A 26,651-nucleotide genomic window follows, 5' to 3' on the forward strand; every position below is an offset into this window, starting at 1 on the left:
CCTTTATCTTTTTTTTTTAAACGGTTCAAATCTTCTTTGCAATTTGTGTGGAATAAAATTGCTGGCAAGAACGATGTTTTTGCAATGTGGTAGGAAACCGGTTTACCCAGTGAAAACCCACACAGGCCCAGGGGAGAACATGCAAACTCCACACAGGAAGGCCGGAGCCGGGATCGAAGCCACGACCTCTGCACTATGAGGACAACGCGTTAACTACTGGACCACCAGGCCGCCCAGAAGACAAGTTTGGTGTTTGCACATGCCGTGACCAGGATTCGAACCGGGTTGAGGCGGCCGCAATGCTGGGTACTAACCATGAAACGATCACGCGAAACTTTATATCATTCTGTCCATCATCTTGATTTCAGTTTTTTGGGGGTATGTGAGTGTTGGGGGAGAGGGGTGATAATCGATGATCCTTCTTTTCTGGGGCCCCAGGGGTTGTAGAATATGGACCTAATTAGATTGTGGACGCGTTCTTGAAGTTGTGGCCCGTGAATGTAGGAGTGGATCCGTCCGAAAGGTGGGCGGGAGATGATCCAGTGTCCTGATATGTTTGCAGCCGCCCACTCCCCCAGCGGACGCGTGTGCGCACCCCCAAGCGCAGCTGCGCGCATCGAGGATGCACAAGAGCAGAGGAGAGCAGCGCGCGCCCGTTGGACGTTGGCTGCTTGTGCCGCCGCTCAAGTCTCGGCCACTCCACTCCACGTTTTGCCCTTGGCTTTTTTTTGCGTGCTCGCCGCGCAGCGCTCGCTTCTCATTTCCTCGTCACTCGACTCGCACCGACACGTCGGCGGCGGGACAAGTTGACATCACTTGAGCATCGCCGCTTCTCCGCGCTTCGTTTGCCATCGGGAACCCGCGGCGAGTGCCTCGCACACGAGGGCAAGACGAGCCCGCCCAGCTGACGATGAGGAGGACGGATGCCAAGTGGCGAGTTATTGCTTCGTTTCTTTTTTAAGGCACATTCAGATTCATTATCGGAGACCTTTTCCTGGCATCCTTTCAAGATTTCCTTTCCCCGCTCCGAGTGGATTTATCCTTTCTGAGAGACACCATCGAGGAGTCCACACGCTGTGGTTTGCGATGTGGAGACCGCAAGTGGTTGTGTGCACGCTGTGGCTGCTGCTGTCCACATCTTTCGGTGCCGAGAGCAAAGCTCGAAGCTGCAGCGAAGTTAGACAAGCGTTTCATGCCAAAGGATTCAGTCTTGTCAATGCGCCTCATCAGGAAATATCAGGTGAGGCTCACAGACGGTCACCGCCACCAGCATCATCATCATCATCATTATCATCTTCTTCCTCCCAATTGGCATGTGTCACCCCCCCCCCCTCAGTCACAGCATATAATGACAGCAACTGGGACACCCGCAGCCTTGCCCTGTCGTCGCCAGAAAAACGAATCACATCAAGTGTTGCCATTACCGCGGGCAAGTGCTTCCGCCTCGTGCCATTCCGAAATGAGTGCCACGACTCTATCGATGAACGTTCATACAAGAACAATGACATTCGTGTGAAGCCAGTAAGATTGATGGATGCGCGTTAGTCTTGTGTGATACCTCTTAAAGCCTCCATTTAGGAATAACTCACACATCGGCGTGTTGTTTCTCTGTTTTCAGTCGTCCATTATCGGTTGACAGCTTGTGCATCTATTAAATCTGACATGGAATAATTAGGTTGCTCATTTGAGAATCTGATATTGGTCGTCTTTTCAAAAGCGGCGAATGCAACACGACGATAATGCGCCATGAAACTTGAAATGTTTTCATTGCCGTCAACAAAACCGTCCCGGAGGTGTTCATGTTTGGATATTTTTGTTAGTCGTAGTCATTAGTCGTAGTTTAATCGTCCATGAACGAATACAAAATGTTATATTAAGTGTTTCATGAGCTCCAGATGGTCATCAAAGCCCACTTCGCCCACGGGGCAAACATTTTTAAATGCAATCTGTTGCGAAAAGAAGTGAGCTGTCCACTTATTAATTTGGAGCTGGCACCACTTGAGTATTTCACAAAAGTCGTCGCTTCGGCGAAAAACAGGCATGATTTAGGACTGGCAAGCGTACCTGTTGCTCATATGCAACAGAAGAACATGCAGCCTGCCTGCCGGCAGCGGTGCCGTTTGATGAAACGCGGCACAGATTATTTTTGGCCACCAGGGGGCTGTCTGCACTCAGCACCGAATCGTCCCTCGGATGAGAAATTCTTCTCTATTCCTCAAGGCTACAGCTTAGTTTTTAATTCATGCTCTTTGGTGGAGCGCAGATATGAGGTTCCTATTATCTCTTGCGTGGCGGTAATCACATTTATGGTCAAAGGGAAGAAGATTAGTCGGCAAACATTGTGCACTCCACATGTGGAAAGGAGGGACATGCAGAGAGAGGTCAGAAGTGAATCACTGTGTTGCCCCCTCACACACACACACACACACACACACACACACACACACACACACACACACACACACACACACACACTAAACAAAAAATGCTCACACAATTGATGACTCACAGTAATGATCATAGACGGACGGGCGCAGGGTTCAGTTGCATGCTATCTAAATGCATCCAAATGCACATCCAAATCCACTGAAGCCATTTTTGAACCTAATTCAGTTTACATGGTATAATTTGTCGTAAATGTGTGTAATAACAGCTGGTCCCCGCGCTGCTGTTTTGACGTGTTCGAGTCGTTGGGATTTGTGAGGAATGGGTAACACTTTAAGTTTCAGGGAAGCATTTAAAAATGCATGTTACAAGCTGAAAATGTTGGGAGTGGGGTGGGGGGGGGGGTCGACTGTCTGCCGGATGAGCTGAAGTTAAATGTTGCCATTTAAACGCCGCTGACTGTAAGAAATTCTCATTTGTGGCCTTGTTGCCTGTGCTAATCGGCGTTGCCTTGATATACAAGAAGCCCGTTTCCATCAGGGCACTGAAATCATTCTCCATCTCCATCTGGGGAGAATAAAACACTGATCATGAGGTCCGTTTTTTTATTTTCAGAAATTCCTCATGTGTTATTCATGTTGTGCAACTTTCCCAAAGTAAGTTAAATCTTGAGGGGATTTTTGCAGCTCTATCGAATTGAGGCAAAAATAATGTCCTCGCGAAATGGCTACTGTCAAATGTTTGAAGCCGACCTCATTTTTTTTGCCACTCACTGACAGATCAAGAGAGTAAATCCGTATTGAGCAAAGAAGATGCCTACTTTACAAGAACCGTGTGTCACGCGTCAAAGTAGAAATCAATCAGTGTTGATGCAGATCAAGAATAAATGTTTAATAAAACTGACATATAATATAAGGTGCTTACTGATGTACGGAGGTGTACGAGATGAAGGTGATTCAGATTTGGATTTGTTCAGTGATGCCATTGTTCATCTGAGTGTCAGCATATTTGTCCAAAAATTTCAGACTTATAGAATTCAACTGAAATTTCTCCCTCGTTATCACCAGCATTTTTACCCACACAATATGCACAGTTTGTTGTTGGATTTCGCTGTCTCCCATTAACCTTTGCGTCGATCCAACAGAGGTTATATAAGAGCCTCGGGAGAATTAGCTCCGCGCATCGAAACGTGTGGTAAACAGCATGAAGAGCATTAGTGCTCATCCCCCCTCATCAGCTGCTTTGTCATGCAACTGCTATGAAAACACAAGCGCTTAATACCTTTGCAGGGGTGGCTACTTCAGTTTACATGCTCCAATTTACATAAAATCATGATTTGGACAGCAAGTGACCGTTATATATCTGAAGTGACGAATAAAGCCACGTGTTTGTGCAAACGTTGCACTTGTACGAGGGATCTTACATTCAATGTAAATAATGATCACGCTAATTTGACTGTATTCAAATTATATTAGCTGCACTCAAGTCTAGCATTTGAGCTTTGGAAATATTAGCTTTGTGTTGATGGAGGTTGACTTTCTAATTTAATTCTCTGTGTCATTTTTTTTTTCTTATGGGCCCTTTTTCTTTAGCACATTCACGTAGCTCAAATTGTCAAGTCCAACGATTCTGGAAATATGACGGGAGAGCTGAATGGCTCTCATGGGCTCCAGGTTCCTAAACCCCAGAACATAAACAACCTTAGAGACCTCAAATCGGTTCTACTTGTGATATTATTTCCCACAGCTTTTAAGGGTTGCATTTTTTCCACTTTTTTTTTTTTTTAACAGGTTGGATTACACTCACTGTACAACTGCTCAGTTGAATGAGATTTGATCGAGTACCATATTTTCCGCACTAAAAGGCGCACCTACAACCCTTCCATATTCTTCAAAGCTCACAGCGCGCCTTAAAATCCGATGCACCTTGTGTATGGTCGTTACGCTATTGTTGCGGCAGCCGTTTTCAGTGACTCGACCAGGTCAGGTCTGTCAGTACGTAACTTCAAATGTGCCAGACTTGATGTGAAATCCATGACAACAAAACAGGAACAATGTGTCTCTTTTCCCTGCTCTGTACTTGCAAAATGTGTTCATTCACGCAAAATAAGAGAATGATTAGTCATGTAATTAATTGCAAGCATCTTATCCAGTATTTCCTCTCTCTGAGCACTTTTGTAATTTTTTTTTTTTCCTTACTGCACACTAAAGCGATGAAGAAGCGTTAGAACCATGACTTTGTTGCTTGTCAGAATTAGTATTCCAGCCGCGGAAGTCCAAGTGTTGGTCTTTAAACACAGTGCCTGAACTTTACAAACACTTGATTAGTAATCAAGTCGCGTATGTTGACAATGCAGTATCACCTTCCTGTTACACAACGCTCGCACCCAAATGTGATTAGGCATATACTGCAAGCGTGTGTCTGATGTTTATCCTTGTGCGCGACTCACATTGCCACTTTATCCACTTTATGAGCTGCTCTTTGTTCAAAACAGCCCCTGGATGCTCCGAGGCACTTCACATAAACGTCTACTCGAAAGAGCAATCTCACAGGTGAAAGTAACTCTTTAAAAAGCGTTGAAACAGCATCGCATGTTGCACTACTCTTTCTTGAATGACAATTTCACTTTTCTTCTCCCGGAATAACAAATGACCTCTGAGGTTACTTCAAAGATCTGTAGCTTGAGTGGTCTCTGTCGACAAAGGTGGAAGAGATTTCATGTTTTACGGCATAGGAGTACGCAGAGCGAAGTGTTTGCCAGTTTATCGTGATCCTTTGACAGCAAATTTGCGAAATAAGATGCTGGCAACACTGACTTGTGGCAGGAATTGTGGCGGCGTGAGGCGGTCTCAAGGACACAACAAAGCGCAGCGCAGCGTCGAAGAGCCTAACTGAGTGTCGCGCCTGGTGGCTTGTGGGGCGCAAGGTTATCGTGGCTCCCGAAAACTTACGAGAACCCCCCCGAAAACTAACACTGAAAAAAAAACATTTCAATTAAACAAAATTGAAAAAATGTTTTCAAAAAACCCTGAAAATTAACTGAAACTATGTCTTCAATTTAACGAACAAACTGCAACTAAAGTGTCCCTTGTTTTCGTCTCTGTCAATTAATATCACACTTTTGGAGTTGATTTATTTATTTAATTTTTATTGCTGTATGACCATCCAAAAGAAGGAAAGTCAAATAGTCAATTGAGAATTGTAGTTTATTTTACTTTCTTATACGGTACTTTGTGGCCTTTAAAAAAAAAAAAAAAAAAAAATCTTGCACTCCATCTCAATAAACTAAAGCTAATATTAAACTAATAAAAACTAAGCTAAAACCAAGCACGATTAAAAAAAATAAATAAAAACTAACAAGCCTATTCTGAAAAGGAGTTAAAACTGACTGAATTTAAAAACAAAAGTCCAAACAAAAAACAAACTGAAACTGCAACGAAAAATCCCAAACTATTCCAACCCTGGTGGGGTGGGATTTTGCCACCGGCATCATCTGACCGGATAGCGCCCAATTGCAGAGTTGGTGGCGGAGTGATTTCAGAGCGAAAAGAGAGCTATTTTGGCAAGAAGCTTCGGATAAACTCACTCGCTTTTTCTTGCTGCCCTTCGTCATCTCCTCCGAAGCAAAAGTAACAGCAGGGCTTTGCACTTGGCCTGGCCGTTCTAGTAGATGTGTTTTCACATTTCCCCCGCCCCTCCCCCAAATAAACAAATAAATTAAAAAAAACTACATTTTTAAAACACTTAAACGCTATACTGTATCTCCAAATGTGAATACTGTGTGGTTCTCACTCTTTGCACAACTTTTCAGAAAATTATCCTCAATCATGTACTGTATGTATTTATATTTGCAACTCAAAATGGAGGGTCATTTCATCCCACAGTCATAAAACTGTTGCATATTAAATTTCATATGCAAAATGTGCAGGCTTGTTTTTTTTTTTTTTGTTGTTGTTGTTGTCAAAGCCTGAAATGCTCTTGACTATGCCAAGTTGGAAATAGGTCTCCTTGCTGTGTACATTTTCGGAGAGAGCCGTTAATGAGATGTGGGTCACATTAGCACGGCATCGGTGCGCGTGTGTGCGTGTGTTTGTGTGAGGCACTTTCATTTCCTGGGTCTTCTTGTTTCATTTCGGTTTGCTTACCAATGCGGCATTGGACTATTTTTGTTGACTTTTTTTTCCCAAGGTTAGAAAGCTGGTGTGTGTGGTACATTTCAATGAGTTGGAATGCAAATGGGCTTCACTTGCAAACTACTTTTGTGCCTCCTCAAGTGACCCGAGTTAGCGCTCAACCGAGTTTTACAAATGCACCTCAATCACCAGACCACAGTTCTCACTGTCGTTAAAGAAAAAAAAAAAAACATCTCAGTCAAATGTTCATACAGACGGAAATGTTCATGAAATGTCATTTTGATCTATTTCATTCAAATTAGAAAACCGGCAATTACGCTCCATTGAAACGACGGCCCACGATGGCGAGATACCTTTAAAAGTTATCGGTGCTACCAAATCCCATTGTACAAAGCTTCTTATGAAATCATGCGAGAAACTAATCAACCAATCTTCCATTCCTTGAATGCATTTTTTTGTTACGTTTTAACACGAAGCTCTCCCATTAAAGACGACAATCGTTATCAAGGACATTGTTGAGATGAAGAACTTTCAAGTGCCGGTTCCGAGAAATGACTTCTAAAATCACAAAGGACTAAAACTAAGCAATTAAACACAATTATCCGGCATAATGCATATCGTGTCGGGAGATTGCTCAGTGATTAGCGAACGGTTCGCAATTCTTGGTTACAGCTCAAAACGCAATTGACTCGCACTACCGAGAATGAGCTCCGCGCACAGGCGGCTGGAGGAGCCGTGTGTCAATTGTTTTTTTTTTTACTTCGGCTTGAGTTTGCTATGTTCAATTGTAATCTGAAAATGGTTTTGGGCAGGAGAAAGAATGAATGACTGTAGTTTGTATGGGCTGCTGGATTTCTGAAAGCTCTTCTCAGCGCCAAGACTTTTTTTTTTTTTCCCAGAGTAGTGTGAATAGCCTCCAGATAGCATATGGGCGGCTACAATACAACACTTTGCTTTGCTTTCAATCAACTGGTAAACCAGGAGTGAATGTGAGGTTTGCAGATTTTTCTACCCTGCGAAGCCTCCTGAATAGCGAGAAAATATACAATCTGTTGTTGAAAGCATGTCCCGGGATGTGATTTAAAGCCAACACATTCTGTAAATCCTGGTCGAAAAACATGTCGGATCCGCACAACACGGCACCATGGCTATGATATTCCCCTTTATAATCAAACTTTTAAAAATGTCGGGTTCCATTTCAAAGGCAGTTCATTCGACGTGAAAGACTGCACACTTTGATGCTGACAGCCGGACACAGTTGCCGTTCCTACTGATCACTTTTGAACAAACTAGGCTCACTCAAATGTGCTGTTTTAGCCGACGAATTGTGGTTGTGATGTCACTTCGCTCACAAGTGGTGCGTTTACGAGCTTGGACGTTGCGGTGGTTTGGCTTGGCGTGCTTGTGGCCGTGCCTCAGCAGTGACATCAATGGAATGCAAAGCACTTCGTGACATCGTGTCTTATCTGCTAAATATGTAAGCTTATGTTATATTATTAATGATCGTTTAACGTTTGAGCATCATATTATTTTCTGTTAAGATTAAATTCTGTTGTTTAATAATTGCTTATACATGTTTTTATGTTGATAGCTTCTGATTGGCTGAAGAAAAAGAAAGCAGGAAGTGAATCAGTTGCCGAGAAGGGCGTGTTTTCGATCGTACTGCAGAGGTTTTGAAATAAAGCTGCGCTCAAACGCAGCCCATCTCTCCTTTTGCCGTTTCTTAATCCATAGTTATGATAGGTAACATTTTTGTAAATATTCCAGATTATTTTATGAGCAGAGGTGAGATAGTCCCTGCTTTTGTCTTCTTCATTTAGAGCGTTGATGGACTTTGTGTGTACAATGGCCGCTTGTTTAGGGCATTTCTCAGCGCTCAGCGACTTTATACCTCTGGAGGATCTCTGGATGAACTCCCAAGCTTGACATGAGACTGATAGAGAAATGATTCAGTGTGCTGGTGGGAAACCTCGAGGGTTCAACAGAGGTGTCAAAGCTGCAAATACCTTTCACACAGGGGACTTTTTATTTTTGTTTTTCAGTGCTCATGGCTGACTTAACATGCCAAATTAGACTCTGCTCAGTGATTTGGAAGTAAACAAGCATTTGGCACAAATAAACAAGGTGTATCAAAAGTGTCATGGAAACATCCGGTGCTGTCAAAAAAAGCAAAATCCCAACCAATGGTTGTAAACTGTCACCACGGAATGGAACAGTGGTCTGTGTATTTGCAATGATGTGTTTGCACATCCGTTTCATCTTCAGGACATTCAAACGTCAGATGTTACCATCCTACCTAAAAAAAAAAAAAAAAAAACTGTACTCAATGATACACCTTTTGAAATTCATATTTTCCAATAGTATATCACTATATGCATCGTTTCAAATGTACTTGTGGCTAAAAAGTGAAGCGTGGGGAGTCTCTGTTGCTGCAAATCAGGAATGTTGTCAATGAATGAGGCAATTATTTTCCGCTCCAATATTTCTCACCTGCTCCCTTCCTTTACTGATATTACATTTCGTTGTCATTTATTTATTGTTTTAAGAGTGGATCTACATTGAAAAAAATGTGGTGCTGACTTTACTGAATTTTATTTTGTCAAGTGGTTGCACAAAATGAAATCACCTTTACCCAGAAATATTCTTTTTTGTAGACTATTCATCGACTTATCTGGGTCAGCTTTTATTTTTTGTGCAACCACTTAATGAAATAAAATTGATGAAATTCAACCAACATCTTTTTCAGTGTAGACACTTTTTTTGGACTGTCGACTGGATGAAGGTATTTACAGTTCGCTAATGGCACCCCCTGTGGTATTTTTTCGATGCCAGTTAATGAGGCATTAATTTATTAGTAGTAAGGTGTTCAATACCATGCAAATGTGGGTTGTTGTTTTGTTTCTATGGACTGGTGTGTAAATGCACTGTAAATGGTGGCAAAGGAAGGAATAAAACGATGAGTGTATGAAGCAATTTGGAGACAGTTTACTCTTGACTCACATTCTCTCTCTTATCCACGGGGGTCACTTTCCACAACAGCATTGCATGCGTCACAATTTACTAACTCCCCAAAATGCAGACCTGGAATGCAACATGCAAATCCTTGTTACAAAAAAAAAAACATTTAAAAAGTTATAGCAATTATTTGAGTTCATGACCGAGTCTGGCATGATCCCGTTGGTACCCGAGGGTGAGCTGACTAATTGAGATCATCCCAAGTCTAATTGGCGTTATTTTTATGTTGATGCAAAAAGGTTGAGAGAGGATCTTAACCTCAGGTCAAATTGCTCTTGCTTTAATTAAAATATTTAATAACGGGCTTTGCTGAAAACTCTCAAGAGGACACGATGCTCCTAAATACTTTGGAGGTCGATGGATATTCTCTGACCCAGCGTCGCCTCATTGCGAGAGAAGATCTCACCCGATTTTCTATCCACCCTGTCTTTGTGGGGACCTGCACGCTTGCTCCCTTACACTCAACACGCTGTCCCCTGAGCTCTGTCGTCCTGAAAAGCAAATCAGTATTTTTGGTCCAGCGGGTTACAGTTTGGAGTGCGCAGCAGTTAATTGGCGCTCACAATAGCTAATAGCAGGGAGCGAACGGTTAAGTGAGCTCGACTTCTTGATGTAGTTTCATGACATGAGACATGTTACTAAGACACCTGGGAACCGTGGGTGGAAAATGCATAATGCAGGATGCTTCCTTCCAGAGCTTCAGTGCTCCACTAAACTAAGATACAACGCAACAATTGTCGCCTGACACGCATCTTTAAAGTTAATGTCTTAATGAAGTGCAATGCAGCCCATTGACATCTTCAAACACAATTAATATATCCGCTGAGTGTCTTTCTGACAGTTTCAATTGTTATCTTTGTAAAGGTCCAAATATCCCCCCCCCCATCTCATGAATTTACATTTTGAGCGGAAAAATGTGAGTCATGTAAAAAAAAAAAAAAAAAAAAAAAAATCAAAGTGTTTGTCTTAAGTGATGAAATGTTGCGCACTCATCTCGTCCCAAAAAATTCATTTGGAAAATGTAAGAAATGTTTTAGCGGCGAATGAAATATTTTACTTTTTGCTTGCCGTTGGCACATTTTTGTCCTTTGGCTCCTGCTGGAATTTGAATTAGAGCCAAGGATTGCTTCTCCCTGAATGCTGCTGTCTCCCGTCTCCCGTTTGAGCTGGTAAATGAGTGGGCTGGTCATCCCCCACCCTGGGGCTCTACCTCAGGCTCTTCAGACCACCAGCTGTTATGTTTAGACCTCAGTCGTACACCAGCGTGAGTCTAACCTCCGGATGTGCGTTGTCCTCAATAGCCAAGATAATGTCAAGCAATTAAGCCGAATGGTGGAAAAACTGAGAGGAATTGCAATAAAGAGACTCGAGGCTGTTGAATGTAAATTGTCATTCTATATGAACACTGATATTAACATTTATGCTGCCGTAATTCATCATTTCCATGTTTTCGCCGTGTTTTTATTGGGTCGGACAATGATATTTGCATCGCATTTAGGGCTAAGTTTATTTTCATGTCATTTCGTTGCTTGAGCGTGATTCGTAATATCGTTCGAGCAATCTCCTGGAAGATTGTTAGAATACTGCAGGATGCCCATGAACATTGCTTACAGTTGCAAGTGAAATTGTGCCGTACAGAGTGCGCCTTTTCATTTTTTTTCAAATGAGTAATAATATCTCATTTAGGCCACGCTTTTCACCAGAGAGTCTGACGGATGCAAAATGAAATGCTTCGAGCATTCCTCATCTTTGGGGAAATTCTACAAAATATGTACTGGAAGACGAGTCGGACGGGAAAACACGTGGCAACCACATGAAGGCATTGGCTAAATGATTGCTTTATAGGGGAACCAAACACAATTTAAAAAAGAAAAAGAATACAGTCGAACCTCGAGGGACATAGTGAATCTGTACGTTCGAAGGGTGGTGCCTTGTAACCAATAAAATGGCCGTCAACTACGATGTATAATACAGACATCATGAACATTGATGTAACGCCTATACCCGTGATCACTTCCAATAGCCCTTTTAGGTGAAAGCAAAATAGACTGAGTAACTGCTCTTTGTAACAGTGAACCAACTCATATTAAACCTCCGCTTATTCGTTAGGTCCCACACCGGAATGTGTTTAGTTCCCCTTTAAGTGAGCACACAACAAACGTGAACTCTTTTCAGAATCGTCCTGCACTTATGTGAGTTGACAATACTGTTCATGAAAACAGTGAATTTCTGATCAATGTCGTCAGAAAAATTCAGGCCTGGAAGTTACTTGAAAGTGGGGAAAAAAAAAAAAAATCCTTTAGCACCCTCCGAGGGTGGTAACATATGGCAGGAGCAACGGTGGGAGTTATCTGTGCCATCTTATTTGGACACATTCAGTTCGGGTCTCAAGCCCCGGTGGAATCTGTTGAAAGCGGGTGATGTGGGTGATGGAGAGGCGATCCAGATGGCAAAGCGGCACGGAGATCAATCACTCCTGATGCATTCCCCTCCCCCCGCCCCCCTCCCCCACTTCAACATGCCGACAGATGTGATTTAGCGCAGTAATTGGGTTTCCTTCCACTTTTTGCATTTCTGTTGACAAGTAATAATGGCCCATACGGCATATGTATAACACTCGCTTATAAAAACTCAATCTTTATGAGTTCATTTATCGACGAGAGGATAACTGTCAAGAATCCGATTGGACTCAAAGCTTCTGGGGAGGGGCCCCGTCATTACTGCTTTATTAGGATAAGCGCCGCAGAAAATGGATGGATGGACATTTATGGTCTTGGCTTTGATTTTCATGGACAGTATGTCAATAAGCATGAACAAGCGTGTACACCCTCCCCCCGCCGCATGCTCCCCAAAATAACTTCAGTTTAAAGTAACACTCACAAATCACTCACCCCGATTGCTTTTTGCGTGTTATCGACTTGATTTTACCAACCCCCAGCTAACCTGAGCCAGTGGTTGAACAAAGTCTCTTGCTGCGCAGACCTCAGCCTTCCTAATTGGCAATGAGCTACTTTCCGTTTTTAGCGTTGCACTTTGTTTTGACCGCTAGTCTTTATTCACAGTCTTCATTGTTGCTCCACTTCAAGGGAACTTTCAACGAAAATGTTCAAAAGTTGATCAGATGTATTTTTTAAAAGCTTAGCTTATTTTTTATGATGGTTTTTCCCTTTTTATAGCTCGGATGCAAAGGTGTCACGTGTTCATTTGGGTTTTTTTTCAAATGTCATGATTGAATCCCCCCCCGGTCGTATCTCAAACGTGGAAAACAAGCCAATTGCGCTTGAGTCACACATTTCACAGACAACAGTGTCAACCTTTTAATTGGTGCCGAGCCTCAGAATCCATTTTAAGATCGTCTATATTGTCCAATCATTACAGCACTATAATTATGAATGTCAGCCGATGATAAAATTGCTGCCAAGTGAGAAAAATAGTCACATCTAACATGTTCAGTCACATACCAGAAGCCCTTTTGTTTCATAAAAATAACTAGCCATTCTTCAAATGCCATAATTACGGCCATTTAACATTCGACTGTGTGCGCCCCATTAGAGTCAAGTAAAGATAGTTCCTTTTTCCGCTAGACCGGGTTGGCCAATCAATTGTCTACAGGGGCCATGTGATAAACTGTCGGGTTTGTCGGGGCCCACACCAACAAGTTCAGCTGTTTTTGTTTGTTTGTTTTGGTGGGGTCGGGGGTGAAAAGAGTTCATCTGTCGTCCCAGGCCTGGATAAAAATAATTAAACAAGTGGCGACCCCTGATAGGACAAGTGAAAAGTTGTAACGATGAGCCACCTAAAAGGTTGGCAAAGTTGGTGAATACAGCAATTAAATTGTTAATTTGGCCGCACCGAAGACACGAGTCTTGTACTGCCTTTGGGTCTTCATTTATAAAAGAGTGCATAGGATTCTTACTAACTCAAACCCCAACCCTACAGTGGGAAGCTTGAAAGTGGCGTACGACCAAACAAATCTAAATTTTCCTTCGAAAATTCACAGTTCCACCCAGCGATTCTCGAGATGCCCAAATTCAACCAAATACACACTGGAAAAAAATGGCATGTTGAATTTATTTTTATATTTATTTGATTTTATTATTATTTTTTTTTATTTTGTCAAGTGGCTGCACAAAATTAAATCAGCTGCATTTTTTTTAAAGTAAATGTATAGTCGACTTAAAAAAAAAAGAATGCATCTGCAGCCACATGATTTTATGTCATGCAAATATTTGATGAAATAAAATTGAGTCAATTCAAACTGCAAGTTTTTTTTTTCCAGTGTAGTCAACGCAAAGCACAACATGAATATGAATGAGCCATGCGGGCCAACGCTTTGTGAAGGGTGAATCATGACAACTGCATCAGTGGAAGCAAGGACGGCAATATTGTTTGGCTGCCGTTGCAGCCGACAATAAAACCAACAACAAACATGACAGCGAGGTCAAAAGGAAAACTAAAAAAGTGGTTGGACTTGAAAGAAGACCCCCCTCTCCCCTCCCCTCACAAGACAAACAAAACAGTGACAGGTGACAACGCTGCAGCGCATCTTACTGACGAGTAACGTTTGAGATAAGTGGAAGTGGAGGTGTGGAAGACATGATTCTACAATTTGGCTTCGATTCGCCACCTCACCAACCACGACTAAATGTCCATGCCTCTAAAATGTGTCATTTACATACAAAAAGACTCACCATATGTGTTGTCGTGTCATGAAATTGGGTCAATATTGTGACAAGGCGGATTCATGAAAACTGGTCCGCGGACCGGTACCGGGCCACACAGAGACAGACCTGCGAGCTGTGGGCAAATTTACTCTATCAGACGTGGCAACAATAGTAAACAGAAAGTAATAGTCACAAATTGTACAGTTTATAAGCGCAGCTGCTGGGCATCCTTGACTTCCGAAGATGAAGCTATTTGGACAAGAGAAGTTCCTCCCCTCGCGACGCGGAGGAGGAAGCTTTTGTGCGTGCTATGTCGTCAAAAACGAGGCAACACAAGAAACCTGTGTTATTTGAACAAGTAGCACCCAAGTGATCAAGTGGAAATCCTGAAAATGCAAGAAGAGTTTGCCTGCCCGCGTAAACATTAACGGTTTAGTCGCTAATAACGAGCCGGCTGCCACCGGATGAAAGAAGCAATCCATCGTGTCATCTTTTGCGAGTAGCAATGATGCTAACGCCGTACGTGGGATCACAACTTCAAAAAAGATTATGTTTACATTATCAGGAGTATTTATTGTTCCTTATTGGTCCATTTATGAGTAGTTCACTTTGTCATTTTAATTTATTCTACATTTGTTGTGCCTTAGAATAACACAGTTTGAAACGAATGAACATGAATAAAATGCGGAATGACTCATGATCTATCATTATCTTTGTTGTCAGTACCAGTGCTTTAGAAGTGGCTATTTTCCCCCCTTACAATGTTTTTTTTTTTGTTACAAACAATTTTAGCGGCCTAAAACTAGATTGTGGTTTATCGGTTGACCTCAGGGTCTGCTAAAATTATTGGCATGCAGAAAATGTTCCCTTTATGAATGCAGACAAGAGTGGTCAAGGGACGGAGCAGATGGTGAGGAACATCTGCTTGTTGCCCTTTGGCCAGGTAGACTAATGAATCCTTGTGGGACTTAATCACACTGTCCATTATCACGCATGGGAATAAAAGCCACTTTTTGTTATTGTTATGATTGTATTTTCTTGTCACAGCAGCAAACTTTGTAAACGGTTTATGATTATATAAAGTGCAGCAGTGGTTCAATCTGTAAAAGGCTTGTACTTTCAGCTTCAAAACCTACTTCAGATTTAAAAAAAAAATACAAATAAAATAAGAATAATAGCTTTGGGAGTTGTTTCATGATTCCTGAGGAACGATTTATTCCTCCGTAGTCCTTTGATTTTCCGACCTGCCAATATTTGGCGAACGATTCAATTTGCTTCCAGGATTTTGTTTAGTTTTTATTTGCCAAAATCTAAACTCATATGATTGTGATTGAAATAAATGCATGCATTATGGGGTCATCGAGTTTCTTTCTTGTAAGAGTATTTGAGATACTTTCAACACATTCTTGATGGATACACACTCATACAATCAGTGCTCGCTGTTTTGTTTTTGTTTTAGTGTTAAAACTCTGATGACTCACCATTATCTCCATATACAATAGTTTTAGTCCAGTTTGACATCCAAGATAAAAAAAATTGCCTAGTCTGGTTTTTGTTGAAAAAGGTTTCAATCTACCTTTGTCACATTTTTGTAATCCATAATGACTTATATTTAGTTAACGGGAGTTTATAAAGCCTCATCATTTCGACAAAATATATACTATGTGGGCGGCACGGTGGGCGACCATTTAGCACGTCGGCCACACAGTGCAGAGGCGCATGGTTCATTTCCTGTGTGGAGTTGCCTGCGTGGTTTTTCTCCGTGTGGGTTTTCTTCGGGTACTACGGATTCCTCCCACATTCCAAAAACATGCATGGCAAATTAATATGACACTCTAAATTGTCCCCAAGGTGTGAGTGTGAGCGTGGATGGTTGTTCGTCTCTATGTGCCCTGCGATTGGCTGGCACCCGGTTTCAGGGTGTCCCCCGCCTACTGCCCGAAAGACGGCTGAGCGAGAGAGAGAGAGAGAGAGAGAGAGAGAGAGAGAGAAAGAGAGAGAGAGAGAGAGAGAGAGAGAGAGAGAGACACACACACACGAATTAGAATAGCCTTAACTATCAAACAAAAATAGCTTCATAATCACATGACTCCGGATTAAGTAAAGAGTGTAACACAGCTGAAATGTAGGTGGCGCCGTCACAGCTTTTGCTAAAGATAAATCTGTGTCGGCTGGCGGAGAAACAGAGGCGGCAGTCCTGACATAACATGTCCATCTTCTTTGAATCCATTGACACTGCCGTCAGCGTTGTCACTCAAGTGAAAGGCTTCCATCTAGTTTGTCTTTCATGCTCACTCATTGAAATTGAACTGAACACCCTCCCACACAGCCACTGCTTGTTCTTTTGTCAACTTAAACACCCAAATACAGAACTGACAGATCACATTCAATCTGTAGCGACCAAATGTGTGGGGCCACTTTGGATGAACACAAGTGCAGAGTGAGAAACGTGGTCACAGTCACCATTTGGCAAAGCGTTTTGACAGATGCCGCCGTTGTATTCCGGGCACCGTCCCACTTTGCCATTTCACCCGTCGACGCCGCGCCGTACTGTTCTTGGCCAATCAACCGGGATTTGGTTTTTTAATGACGGGTGAATTCTTCAGCGGAATATCATCCGTGAACTTGCATGTCCTCACACGGATCATAAAAAATTTATATGCGACGCCGCAACATAACGGATAATGATCCAAAACGAGAGGCGCATCAAAAGTTCTTCCTTTATGAAGTTAACTCAGTCGACGCTCTGTCACCAAAACAGTCCAAACTGTTACCACTTGTATCATGTCATTCGACACCATGGCACAGTACGGTCATAGCAATGAATATAAACACCCCGACAGTGTCAATCAACACTCAAACCGTGGCGCAATGTGCTGAATTTATTTCGGAAGGGAATGTAAAAGTAAAAAAATAAATAAATAAAAGGAATTTGGGATTTCTTTTGAATCCAGGTAACACAATGCCGACTGCTGTCGGCATACTTTTCCAGGAGACAAATTGTCACAGACCTTGGTGCTCGGTTATTGCAATTGTATGAAATCACGAGAGCGCGGTCGCCCGTGCGTGTCCGAGCCAACCGCCGATTTCATGCGCTGCAGCGTGAAGTCGAAAAAGACCATGTGGATAAGGGGGCCGCGGTCTAGGGCGCAATCACAGCACGTCTGATCACTTTGGAAGAGCGAAGGCAAATCGTGGCGGAGCATGACAATGGCTCATCAAAGGCAAGTATGCTCGTTTCCTCTGCAAATGACTTTTCCGTCTGCAGGTGCGCCGGGCGTGCGACGTGAGCACGCGGCGCACGTGCGCTTCAAATTAATCAGAACGATCTTGCGGGAGTGTGCATGTCCTATTTTGCACTGGACTGAGACATCTGAAGCAGCAGGTCATGCGTAGAACAGAAAATATACCGTACAGACAGAAGAAGTTGCAATAGGCCCGCATTACATGAAGTCTATCGACTAATTATAATTTGTAACGGCACTGCGGGGTGACAATTAATCGAGGGCTATAATTCATGGAGTACATTTCGTTCCGTTGCATGAAACCTTCATCCGTTCCTTGTCCTCATTTGGGTGAGGCGAAACCGATCTCAGCTGACGACAAGCAAGAGGCGCACCCCCTTGAACTGGTGATCAGCAGCGTTGCCAACTTTGCGACTTTCTCATAATATTTAGCGAGTTTTCAGACCCCCTCTAGTGACTTAAAAAAAAAAAAAAAAAAGCGACAAGCGACTTTTTTTCTGGCGTTACAGTAATCCCCCCGTTTATCGCGGGAGGTTACGTTCCAAAAAGAACCCGTCATGAGTGAAATCCGCAAAGTCGTCATCTTTATTTTTCACCCCGCGCCACCTCTATTCTTCATTGTGTTTTTATCCGCCGGTATCGCGGTCGATCTGACGAATAAAAACCTCAAATCACACGATCCTCTCTGTCAGTATCAAAAAGGAATGTCAAGCATTTATTTTCCATAAAAATAGAACGGCGGGACTTTGAGGGGCTCTGCTTTTGAGGAAGGTTCCGCATTTCAAAAATGAAGAAACTGTCCATGCGCTGCAAGAGCTGGTCATTATGATGACATGAAAAAAAAAAAAAAGAGAGAGCGCTTCATCTTCTACCTCAAACGGGAGTTTTCAACTCAGATACGCAACTGTGAGCTTGCTCGTATTGACAGCTTGCTTTCCAATTCCATCTTTGGTGCAACACAGTCAAGTAGAACAGAACAGACAGGCCTGCCAGCCATCGGGACTTGAACAGGATTTGGCCAGAAGATGCGTTTATATTTCCATTTTCCACTGGAATTGTTTTTTTGGGGTGGATCAAATCTTGAAATATTGATTTTCTGCAGTTTTGCCATTGTTGCCGTGAGGTTCCAATTGGAAGAACTGTAATCTCTTTTTTTAAAACAACAATGAAAAGAGAGACACAGGGGGGGGGAAAAGCCATAAATGGATTCTTGTCATTTTCCTGATTTAATTGCTGTAATAATTTTCATACTTTGATGATGATCATCTGAATATATTCCATCTTGAGTGATAATTATTGTTGAAAGGATTGCCTCGCTATTCAATCTTCTAAAATTACAAATGAAATCTATCCTTGTCACCCTTATTCTTTTATTACACACTCACCCTCTCTTAAATGGAAGAACACGGATAACATCGGTTTTTGCCAATAAGGAATTTAAAGTCCGCCCTGCGTCAAGATGGGCGTTTCGGCAATGCGAGCGGGTGTCCTTTGACATTGGCCCGGTGCACGTGACAACTTGGTGACTTGAAAGTCAGTCGAAACATCATTGTAGTCCATTATTGAGGGTCTTAATTTTTCTGATGCCCCCTTTTTTTTCTTTTGGGCTGATCAATGTTGCTGGGTCACACCTGCAAAACAATTTGTATCGTACCAAAGATTGTAAAAATAACCCCCCCACACCCTGCCCCCACACACACACCCTGCCCCCCAGCTCCACAGTTTAGAAATGCAACGCTTTTCATTTGCACTCCATTGCCGGTGCTGTCATTCTCCGCCGAGAATGCATGCGCGCTTGCAGGTCACTCATCCTTGGCAATTTGTTACAGTCCTCATCTGAGGGAACGGAAAAAAAACAAAAACAAAACATCACAACCTCGTGTTGTGATCAAAGACGCAGCGCAGGGCTTTGAAAAAAAAAGTGACTGCAGTGGTTGTGATGAATGTACAAACAATGCTTTTTTTTTTTTCCTTGTCTCTCAGGTGAGCACCTGCGCGTCTGTCCTCAGGGATACACCTGCTGCACATCCGACATGGAAGACAAGCTCAACCAGCAGAGCAAGATGGAGTTTGAGAAGTTGGTGGAGGAGAGGAGCCACAACATGAGAGCGACGTTTGTTTCCAGCCATAAAAAGTTTGACGGTAAGCCACAGGGGGGGGAGTTTGTTTCGTCGCTTTCATTCGATATAGCTGAGAGACGCAAATGACTTTTTCCAGACACTCTCAGTGAATGTATTCATGCGAGTCCGGTCAGACTTGGAGATGCCGACTCCTGATGGAATGATTAATAATTACCGTGACGAGTATTTAATAAGATATGGGCAGACAGACGGCATGGATTGAAGGGTTCTCGCTCTTTCATCGATGTTATCCTGTCTGCTACATCGGTCGGCGTGTTCCTTTTTAGACCTCGAGACATATGCTGGCTTGGTCTCATTAATCGAATGGATTTTTTTTTTTTCCCTCTCTCTTGACTGCTCCCTATTAGGGCTTTATGATAATGGCAGCTTCATTTGAAGGGACAGTAAAATAAATAAATGCAAGTTTCTATTTCTATCAGTTTTCAATCAAACATGCCCCGATGTATAATTGCACAGTGAGTACCCAAAGGCTATTTGAATAAAAATGCCGTTTGCACCGGTCGGAAAAAGAACACGGTGTTATTTTGTACTTATAGCCACCGTGATACAAGGCATTGTGCGGAATATCATTTGGAGCATATTAGACCTTAAGTCATGGAGACCCGTGACAATAAATTCTCCACATTATTTGTTTTTAGCAACGCGATGCGCTGAATAACAAAATATGGTAATAGGCTACAACGACAAACAAGTCTCGTTACGCAGTCAAAGCTTTTGTCTCCAAATGTTAATAACCTGCTTGTTTGAAATGTGCACTGTTGAATAGTATTCCTGCATTTTTTTTCATGCATGCTGATACTGTAGTTAGTCACTTTACATAACATAGTTTTCAGCTCCCTTTTTCGTTCTATATCCATCCATCCATCCATCCATTTTCTAATCTGTTTATCCTCACGAGGGTCGCAACGGGCGTGCTGGAGCCTATCCCAGCTGTATTCGGGCAGTAGACGGGGGACACCCTGAACCGATTGCCAGCCAATCGCAGGGCACACAGAGACGTACAACCATCCACGCTCACATTCACACTTAGGGACAATTTAGAGTGTTCAATTAACTGAGTTTGCATATTATTGGAATGTGGGAGGAAACTGGAGTACCCAAGGAAAACCCACGCAGGCACGGGGAAAACATGCAAACTCCACACAGGAAGGCCTGGAGCAGGAATCGAACTCTGCACCTCTGCACTGCAAGGCCAACGTGCTAACCAGTCGCCCAAATTGCCGCCGCAAATATACATGACATATATAATCAGTAGGCTGCCCGGTGGTCCAGTGGGTAGTGCGTTGACCTCACAGTGCAGAGGTACCGGGTTCAATTCCAGCTCCGACCTCCCTGTGTGGAGTTTGCATGTTCTCCCCGGGTCTGCGTGGGTTTTCTCCGGGTACTCCGGTTTCCTCCCACCTTCCAAAAACATGCACGGCAGGCTGATTGAACACTCCAAATTGTCCCAAGGTGTGAGTGTGAGCGCGGATGGTTGTTCGTCTCTGTGTGCCCTGCGATTGGCTGGAAACCGTTCAGGGTGTCCCCTGCCTACTGCCCGAAGCTGGGATAGGCTCCAGCATCCCCCGCGACCCTTTTGAGGATAAAGTGGATCAGAAAATGGATGGATGGATATATAATCAGTTATTTCTCGGAAGCGAACCTTACCCAACAAAAAGTCTGCTTCTTTTGATGCATTAAAAGTCTGTTTCTTTCTATCAGGGTATCTATCATCTCTGCTGCAACACTTAACACTCCCCATTAGAGCCCAAGCCTCAAAAGAAAAGACAACTGTACAAAAGATTACTTAGTACCCCAGTGGCGAGCAAGTCCAGCATTACACAATCAAGCGGATGAAAACACACACACACACACACACACACACACACACACACACACACACACACACACACAGAGACAATCGTATCGGTCGGTCCACTGTGTAGTCAATAAGCGATTCGGATAATGAATGAATGGATGAATAATAAACTTCAATCCCATCCCGTCATAATTTCCTCCCGCTGCTTTCTGCTTACAAAACTCTCCCATTCCAAAAATTATATTGCTGGTTGTCAAGCATATGGCAATAAAACAATAAATTAATAACCAAGACAGTAGAAAGTATCAAAACTATAAAACTAAAAATCAAGTCTCATGCTGAGTCAAAAAGCCAGAGAATAAAAATGAGTTTTAAAGCGAGTTTTAAAGATGTGCAGCGACGGGGCTTGCCAAACGGTCACTGGGAGGTCATTCCAAAGAGCAACGGAAAAGGCTCCATCCCCTCTGAGCCTCCGCTTAGTTCTTGGTACCTCTAATCATGTCTGGTCCGCAGACCTGAGGCACTGGGCAATTGCGGAGGAGCTCAGAGAGGTAAGGTGGAGCGAGGCCATTTCAAGATTTGAAAACAAATAATGGGATCTTCAAAAGAACTCGAACATGTAGAGAGAGCAGTATGCGCTCCCTCTTACTCGTATTTGTCAAGAGGCAAGCAGCGGCATTTTGGACCAACTGGAGATGCTTCATGGAGGATTGGCTGACGCCATGAAAAAGCGCGTTCCAGTAATCCTAGCCGAGATGTGATGAAGGCATGAACTGGAATACTTGGATATCCCGTACAAGTGAGTCTGGTGCATGCAAGCTGACACAAAGCCAGAAAATAGATCATGGATCCACTATGTAAGCATCAGCATCACATCTGTTCAAGATTAATTGTAGTGGATGAAGCATTCCAAAAAAAGTGGCTCAAGTGAGTATCAAAATACCGCACTGGACGTTTTATAGTAGGACACAGCTGTCATTTTTATGGATCACTTTGAAATCCAGAGCTTCTTTAATGTTTTTCAAATGTCACTGGGGCTGTGAAAATAACATTTCACACATGATTTACTGGAGAAGTGAAAAAATTAATTTGAAAGTGACGTCGGTTCAATCAAAAGATTTTGGAATAGTATCAACATTTTCAATGTTGACGTAATGGTGATCGGGATAAATCAATGCAAAGGTCACAAGTATGCGATCGGAGTGACCGTTTGAAATGTTGACAAAAGGTAGTTGATGCATTCTCCACTTTGTGATGATTAGAAAGTCAACTGGTCAACACCCCTTGGTTTCAATACACGTCACACGTCTTTGCCCATATCTGGTTGACGCACCCCCTGCAATCTCGTATGGCCGATCGTGGACAGCGTCTTTGGATTGGTGGTCCTCCTTGGTTAGAAGGGGGACACAAGGGTGTGTTCTAATTACAGGGGGGGCTAGCACTCTTGAGCCTGGCCGGTCGGGTCTACGGGGTGCTGGGAAGGAAAGTTTGACGACACGTCAAATCTCAGATTCATGAAGGGAGGAGCAGTGTGATTTTTCTCCTGGCCGTAGAACAGTGGACTGGCTCTTCAGCTTCGACCCCGCCCCTGAAAGTGCACGGGAGCTCCCCGAGCCAGTCTACATGCGAAAAAATTACAATTTTACAACAATTACTTTCCGATATTTTTCATCACAACTGTCCACTTATTAAAGTAAAATGCCGTTGTCAGAAAAAAAAAATGTTAAAAACCTCAATCACATGCACGGACGGAAAAACCATATCAAGGAGCCGCCATCGCCGCCGAGTCCCCCCGTGCAGCAGCACTAAAAAAAGCAGATCTCAGTGCAGCACGTGAATAATATTTTAAGAAATTAAAACAGAAGTCAAGATGAATAAAAGAAATAAATACATTAAATAGGTCTTCATTAAAACATGAAGCGCCTCTGAGGCCCTGAGGCGCTCCGGCAGGCTTTTCCACAAACGGGGGCCGTAAAACTGGAACGGGGCCCTCGCCGTGAATGTGTGTCCTGACTTTTGGAATGATTAAAAAGGCCAATACCAGAGGATGTCAGAGCCCGCGAGGGTTCATCCGGTAAAAGTGGTTCGGAGAGATATCAAGGCCCTCGAACATGAAGACATTCAAACATCAGCAATTCTACTTTCAAATCAATCCCGAAACACACAAGGAGAGATTTGAAAATTGGACTAATATGCTCCCACCTTCCAGTCCGTAGTAAATGCAGACATGAAATGCTTTTTTTTTTTTTTTTTTTAAGCAAACCCAGAAAGCAAGGCATGACAGTAATCAATTCGATTGGCGATGAAAGCATGCGTTGCTGTCTCTGTGTTGGGCAGAGAGAGAGAAAAGGGCGGACTTTGGCGATGTTCTTAAAGTATGTTCTTCAAAAGACCGATTTTTTTGTTGCATTTTTAATATGTGGAATAAAAGTGAGCTCAGAGTCCAGAAAAACACCCAGATTTTTTCTTCTTTTTTTTCTTTTCTACCTGTGTAGAGATAGTGTTTGTATTTTAGTTTGTTTTTTTTGTTTGTTTGTTTTTTTTATCTCTGGGCCTCAGGACCAATGATTACAACTTCGTCTCCCCGAGGACTGGTCACCCACCAGTCATTCACACGTCTGCCATTTCAAATCTTTCAGTTACAAAAGACAAATTCCACACCGATTGTTCCATGGCACATTAGATGTCTTGAAAACGAGGCAGACTTCTTTTTTGTACAATCAGTCACAAGAAAGTCCAGGTTTGATTTTTATCACTTTAAATGTGAATATTTTTAACCAAAATAAATTGGTTTTGTCCAGCACATGAGAAGATTGTTTCGTCAAGCTGTGTTAGTTTGTATGAGTACTATAAGATACATCTTGATTGAGATCGCGCTTTCACAACAGCTGCAGCTGTAACAAAGCGCTTGACAGACCAGTAAACCTAAAAGAACAAAATACACAAACAAAACAACACATAACATAAGACATGGACAGTCATGCAATTCTAATGACTTTTCCTACATACGCTTTGTTGATTGAAGCCATTATAGATGAAAGAGGAGACGACAAGCTCAAAATGTGCACACATCGGTGACAAGCTACGTTTGAAAGTAAACCGGAAGCTGTAGCGTCTTGAAGCCAAACAACGGCAAAGCAGTTTTTGTGAGCCTGTCCAAGAACATTGGTCACATCGATTCTTCATTTCCCAGAAATGAGCATCTCACAAACTCTTCCCATTCATGATTCGCGGTTATGTTCAGTGAAGTATTTACCAAGTCAAATGCCAACAACTCACAGCTAACATCAAATGGTTCCATCAGTCTCGAAGGTCCTCATTATGCTCCTCTCCCAGTTCGGCTGTGAAAAGATGAGCTGAAATGATAATTACCCATTTTGTCATCATAGATAAAACAAATGATGTGTTTACATTCGTATCGGCCATTCGGAATATTTGCATTATTATTCTTAATCATATTGTTTTCAGATTTGGATGGCTTTATGTATCTAACGATGATCTACTCTTTGTTTACGTTGAAGTTTAGGGCGCGATTTGCAATTAAGATCCTCCTTTGCACATCGTGTAATTGGCTGATCGTATCAATAATTCATGCAACGATTCATTTGATAAAAGATGTTCGGCTGGAGGCCGTGTTGAAGATTTATCCTTGTTGGAGCAACGTGCTGTCGTTTGGCGTCTGTGGTTTGTGCAATTTTTACTCAATTGTATCAATTAATCGTCACAATGCAAAGTTTATTCAAAGCGACCCGGCCCTCGGAAAGAGGAGCGTCTTCCGTTTGAAATAAAGGCTGAGGGTGTAGCCGACATTTTGACTTGAAGATCAGGCGCCACAGTAAAATCCACGTCGTCCCACATGCAAATGACGATATTCTTCAGGGGATTAGTCTTGAAAATCGTGATCCCAAAGGTCCCGGGCTATAATCTGGTCCGCGTTCTTTGAAGGAATCCCTGTGAGAGTTGGAAGACCTTGAAATGCCAGCATTAAAGTAAAACAAGTTCAACTTCTCATTGCCGTCCCTTTCTTCTAATTAACGATATGATGAATTGATCGCTCGGAGGTAAAACGTGAAGCCACATTATCGCCATTGTGAATTAAGTTGAGTGCTGAGCTGTAACCGCTGCTATTCATCAAGCATCAAAAGCATCCTGCTCTTCTCCGCAAAAACCATCGATACTCATTTTGTATGAAGTATGGGCCGAGAAGGGAACCACTTAAATCTGGGGACTAGCCGAACTTTTTTAGCCGAGAGAGGCGCTACAAACTTCGCATCGGATTAGTACGGTTTTCCAACGGCGTCTACGCCATGGGTCTCCGATTTGGAGCTCAAGTTATTTCTGCAGTGTTTTCAAGATCACGCAAGACATACTGAACATTTTGCTGATTGACGCGAGTCGGATCCATCAATCCGTCCATTTTCTCATCCACTTATCCTCACAAGGATCGTGCTAAGCCTATCCTAGGTGTCTTCCGGTCGTAGGCGGGGGTCCACCCTGAACCTGTTGCTAGCCAAAAGGCAAGGCACACATAGACCAACAATCATTCGCGCTCATGATCACAACTAGGGACTATTTGGAGTGTTCCGTTAGCCTGTCAGTGAGACAGAAATGCTCTCGGGAAGTAAAACTAAATGCAAACATGTTTGGAACGTTTTACGAACCCAGACAAAACCTAAAATTTGCTACGTTCACAAGAATTCGCTGTTCATTGAGGTACGGGCATCGGAATGAACGCTGCGCCGACCACCACCTGTCAATCAAGTGGCATTTCTCGCTCAATACACAATAAAGAGATGCCATCCTTCATGACATTCGTGCGACCGATGTGGAAATTTGGGCCACGGCTATTTCAAGCATCTTGGATCAGATGTTGTTCAGAATCTGTGGAAAATGTGTCTGAGAAAATAGAAAGACGGAAGGTTGTTTCAAATCCACGTAGACCACATTGGAGCCAACCAAATAGCTAACGGTAAAAAAAAAAAAAAAAAAAACGACCCCTGACGAATGACAAGGTAGGACACCCCAGCCATCCAACGGCACAAAAATGTCATTACACCGGAGAGGACATGAAAATAGACAAGGAGGGGCAGGACACTGAGGCCAGGGCAACCATTGATTTCAAGCCTTCACCTCGGTAATGAAGACGAAACCTCCGTGACAGTCCCATGTCCATTTCTAATGAAATCTAAAACCAGGCGCAAACACTGTTCCTGGAAATGTTCATGAATAAATAACCTCTGTTTTGATGTCCATGTGTTATCCTAAGTGAA

The 26,651-nt window shown here is 42.8% G+C and overlaps 1 protein-coding gene across 1 annotated transcript in view; it reads left to right on the forward strand.

The window, feature by feature from the left end:
• Positions 1 to 501: 501 nt before the first annotated feature.
• Positions 502 to 26,651, forward strand: part of LOC109519703 (glypican-6-like) — a 75,827-nt gene continuing 49,677 nt past the window's right edge. Inside the window, exons 1-3 of the mRNA XM_019876400.1 lie at positions 502 to 930; positions 1,011 to 1,240; positions 19,426 to 19,584. Of these exons, the coding sequence (XP_019731959.1) occupies positions 911 to 930; positions 1,011 to 1,240; positions 19,426 to 19,584 (409 nt within the window). The 5' untranslated portion in view covers positions 502 to 910. The remainder of the gene's footprint in view (positions 931 to 1,010; positions 1,241 to 19,425; positions 19,585 to 26,651) is intronic.

This window comes from Hippocampus comes, unplaced genomic scaffold (genome assembly GCF_001891065.2).
Source record: "Hippocampus comes isolate QL1 unplaced genomic scaffold, H_comes_QL1_v1.1 scaffold150, whole genome shotgun sequence".
NCBI lineage: Eukaryota > Metazoa > Chordata > Actinopteri > Syngnathiformes > Syngnathidae > Hippocampus > Hippocampus comes.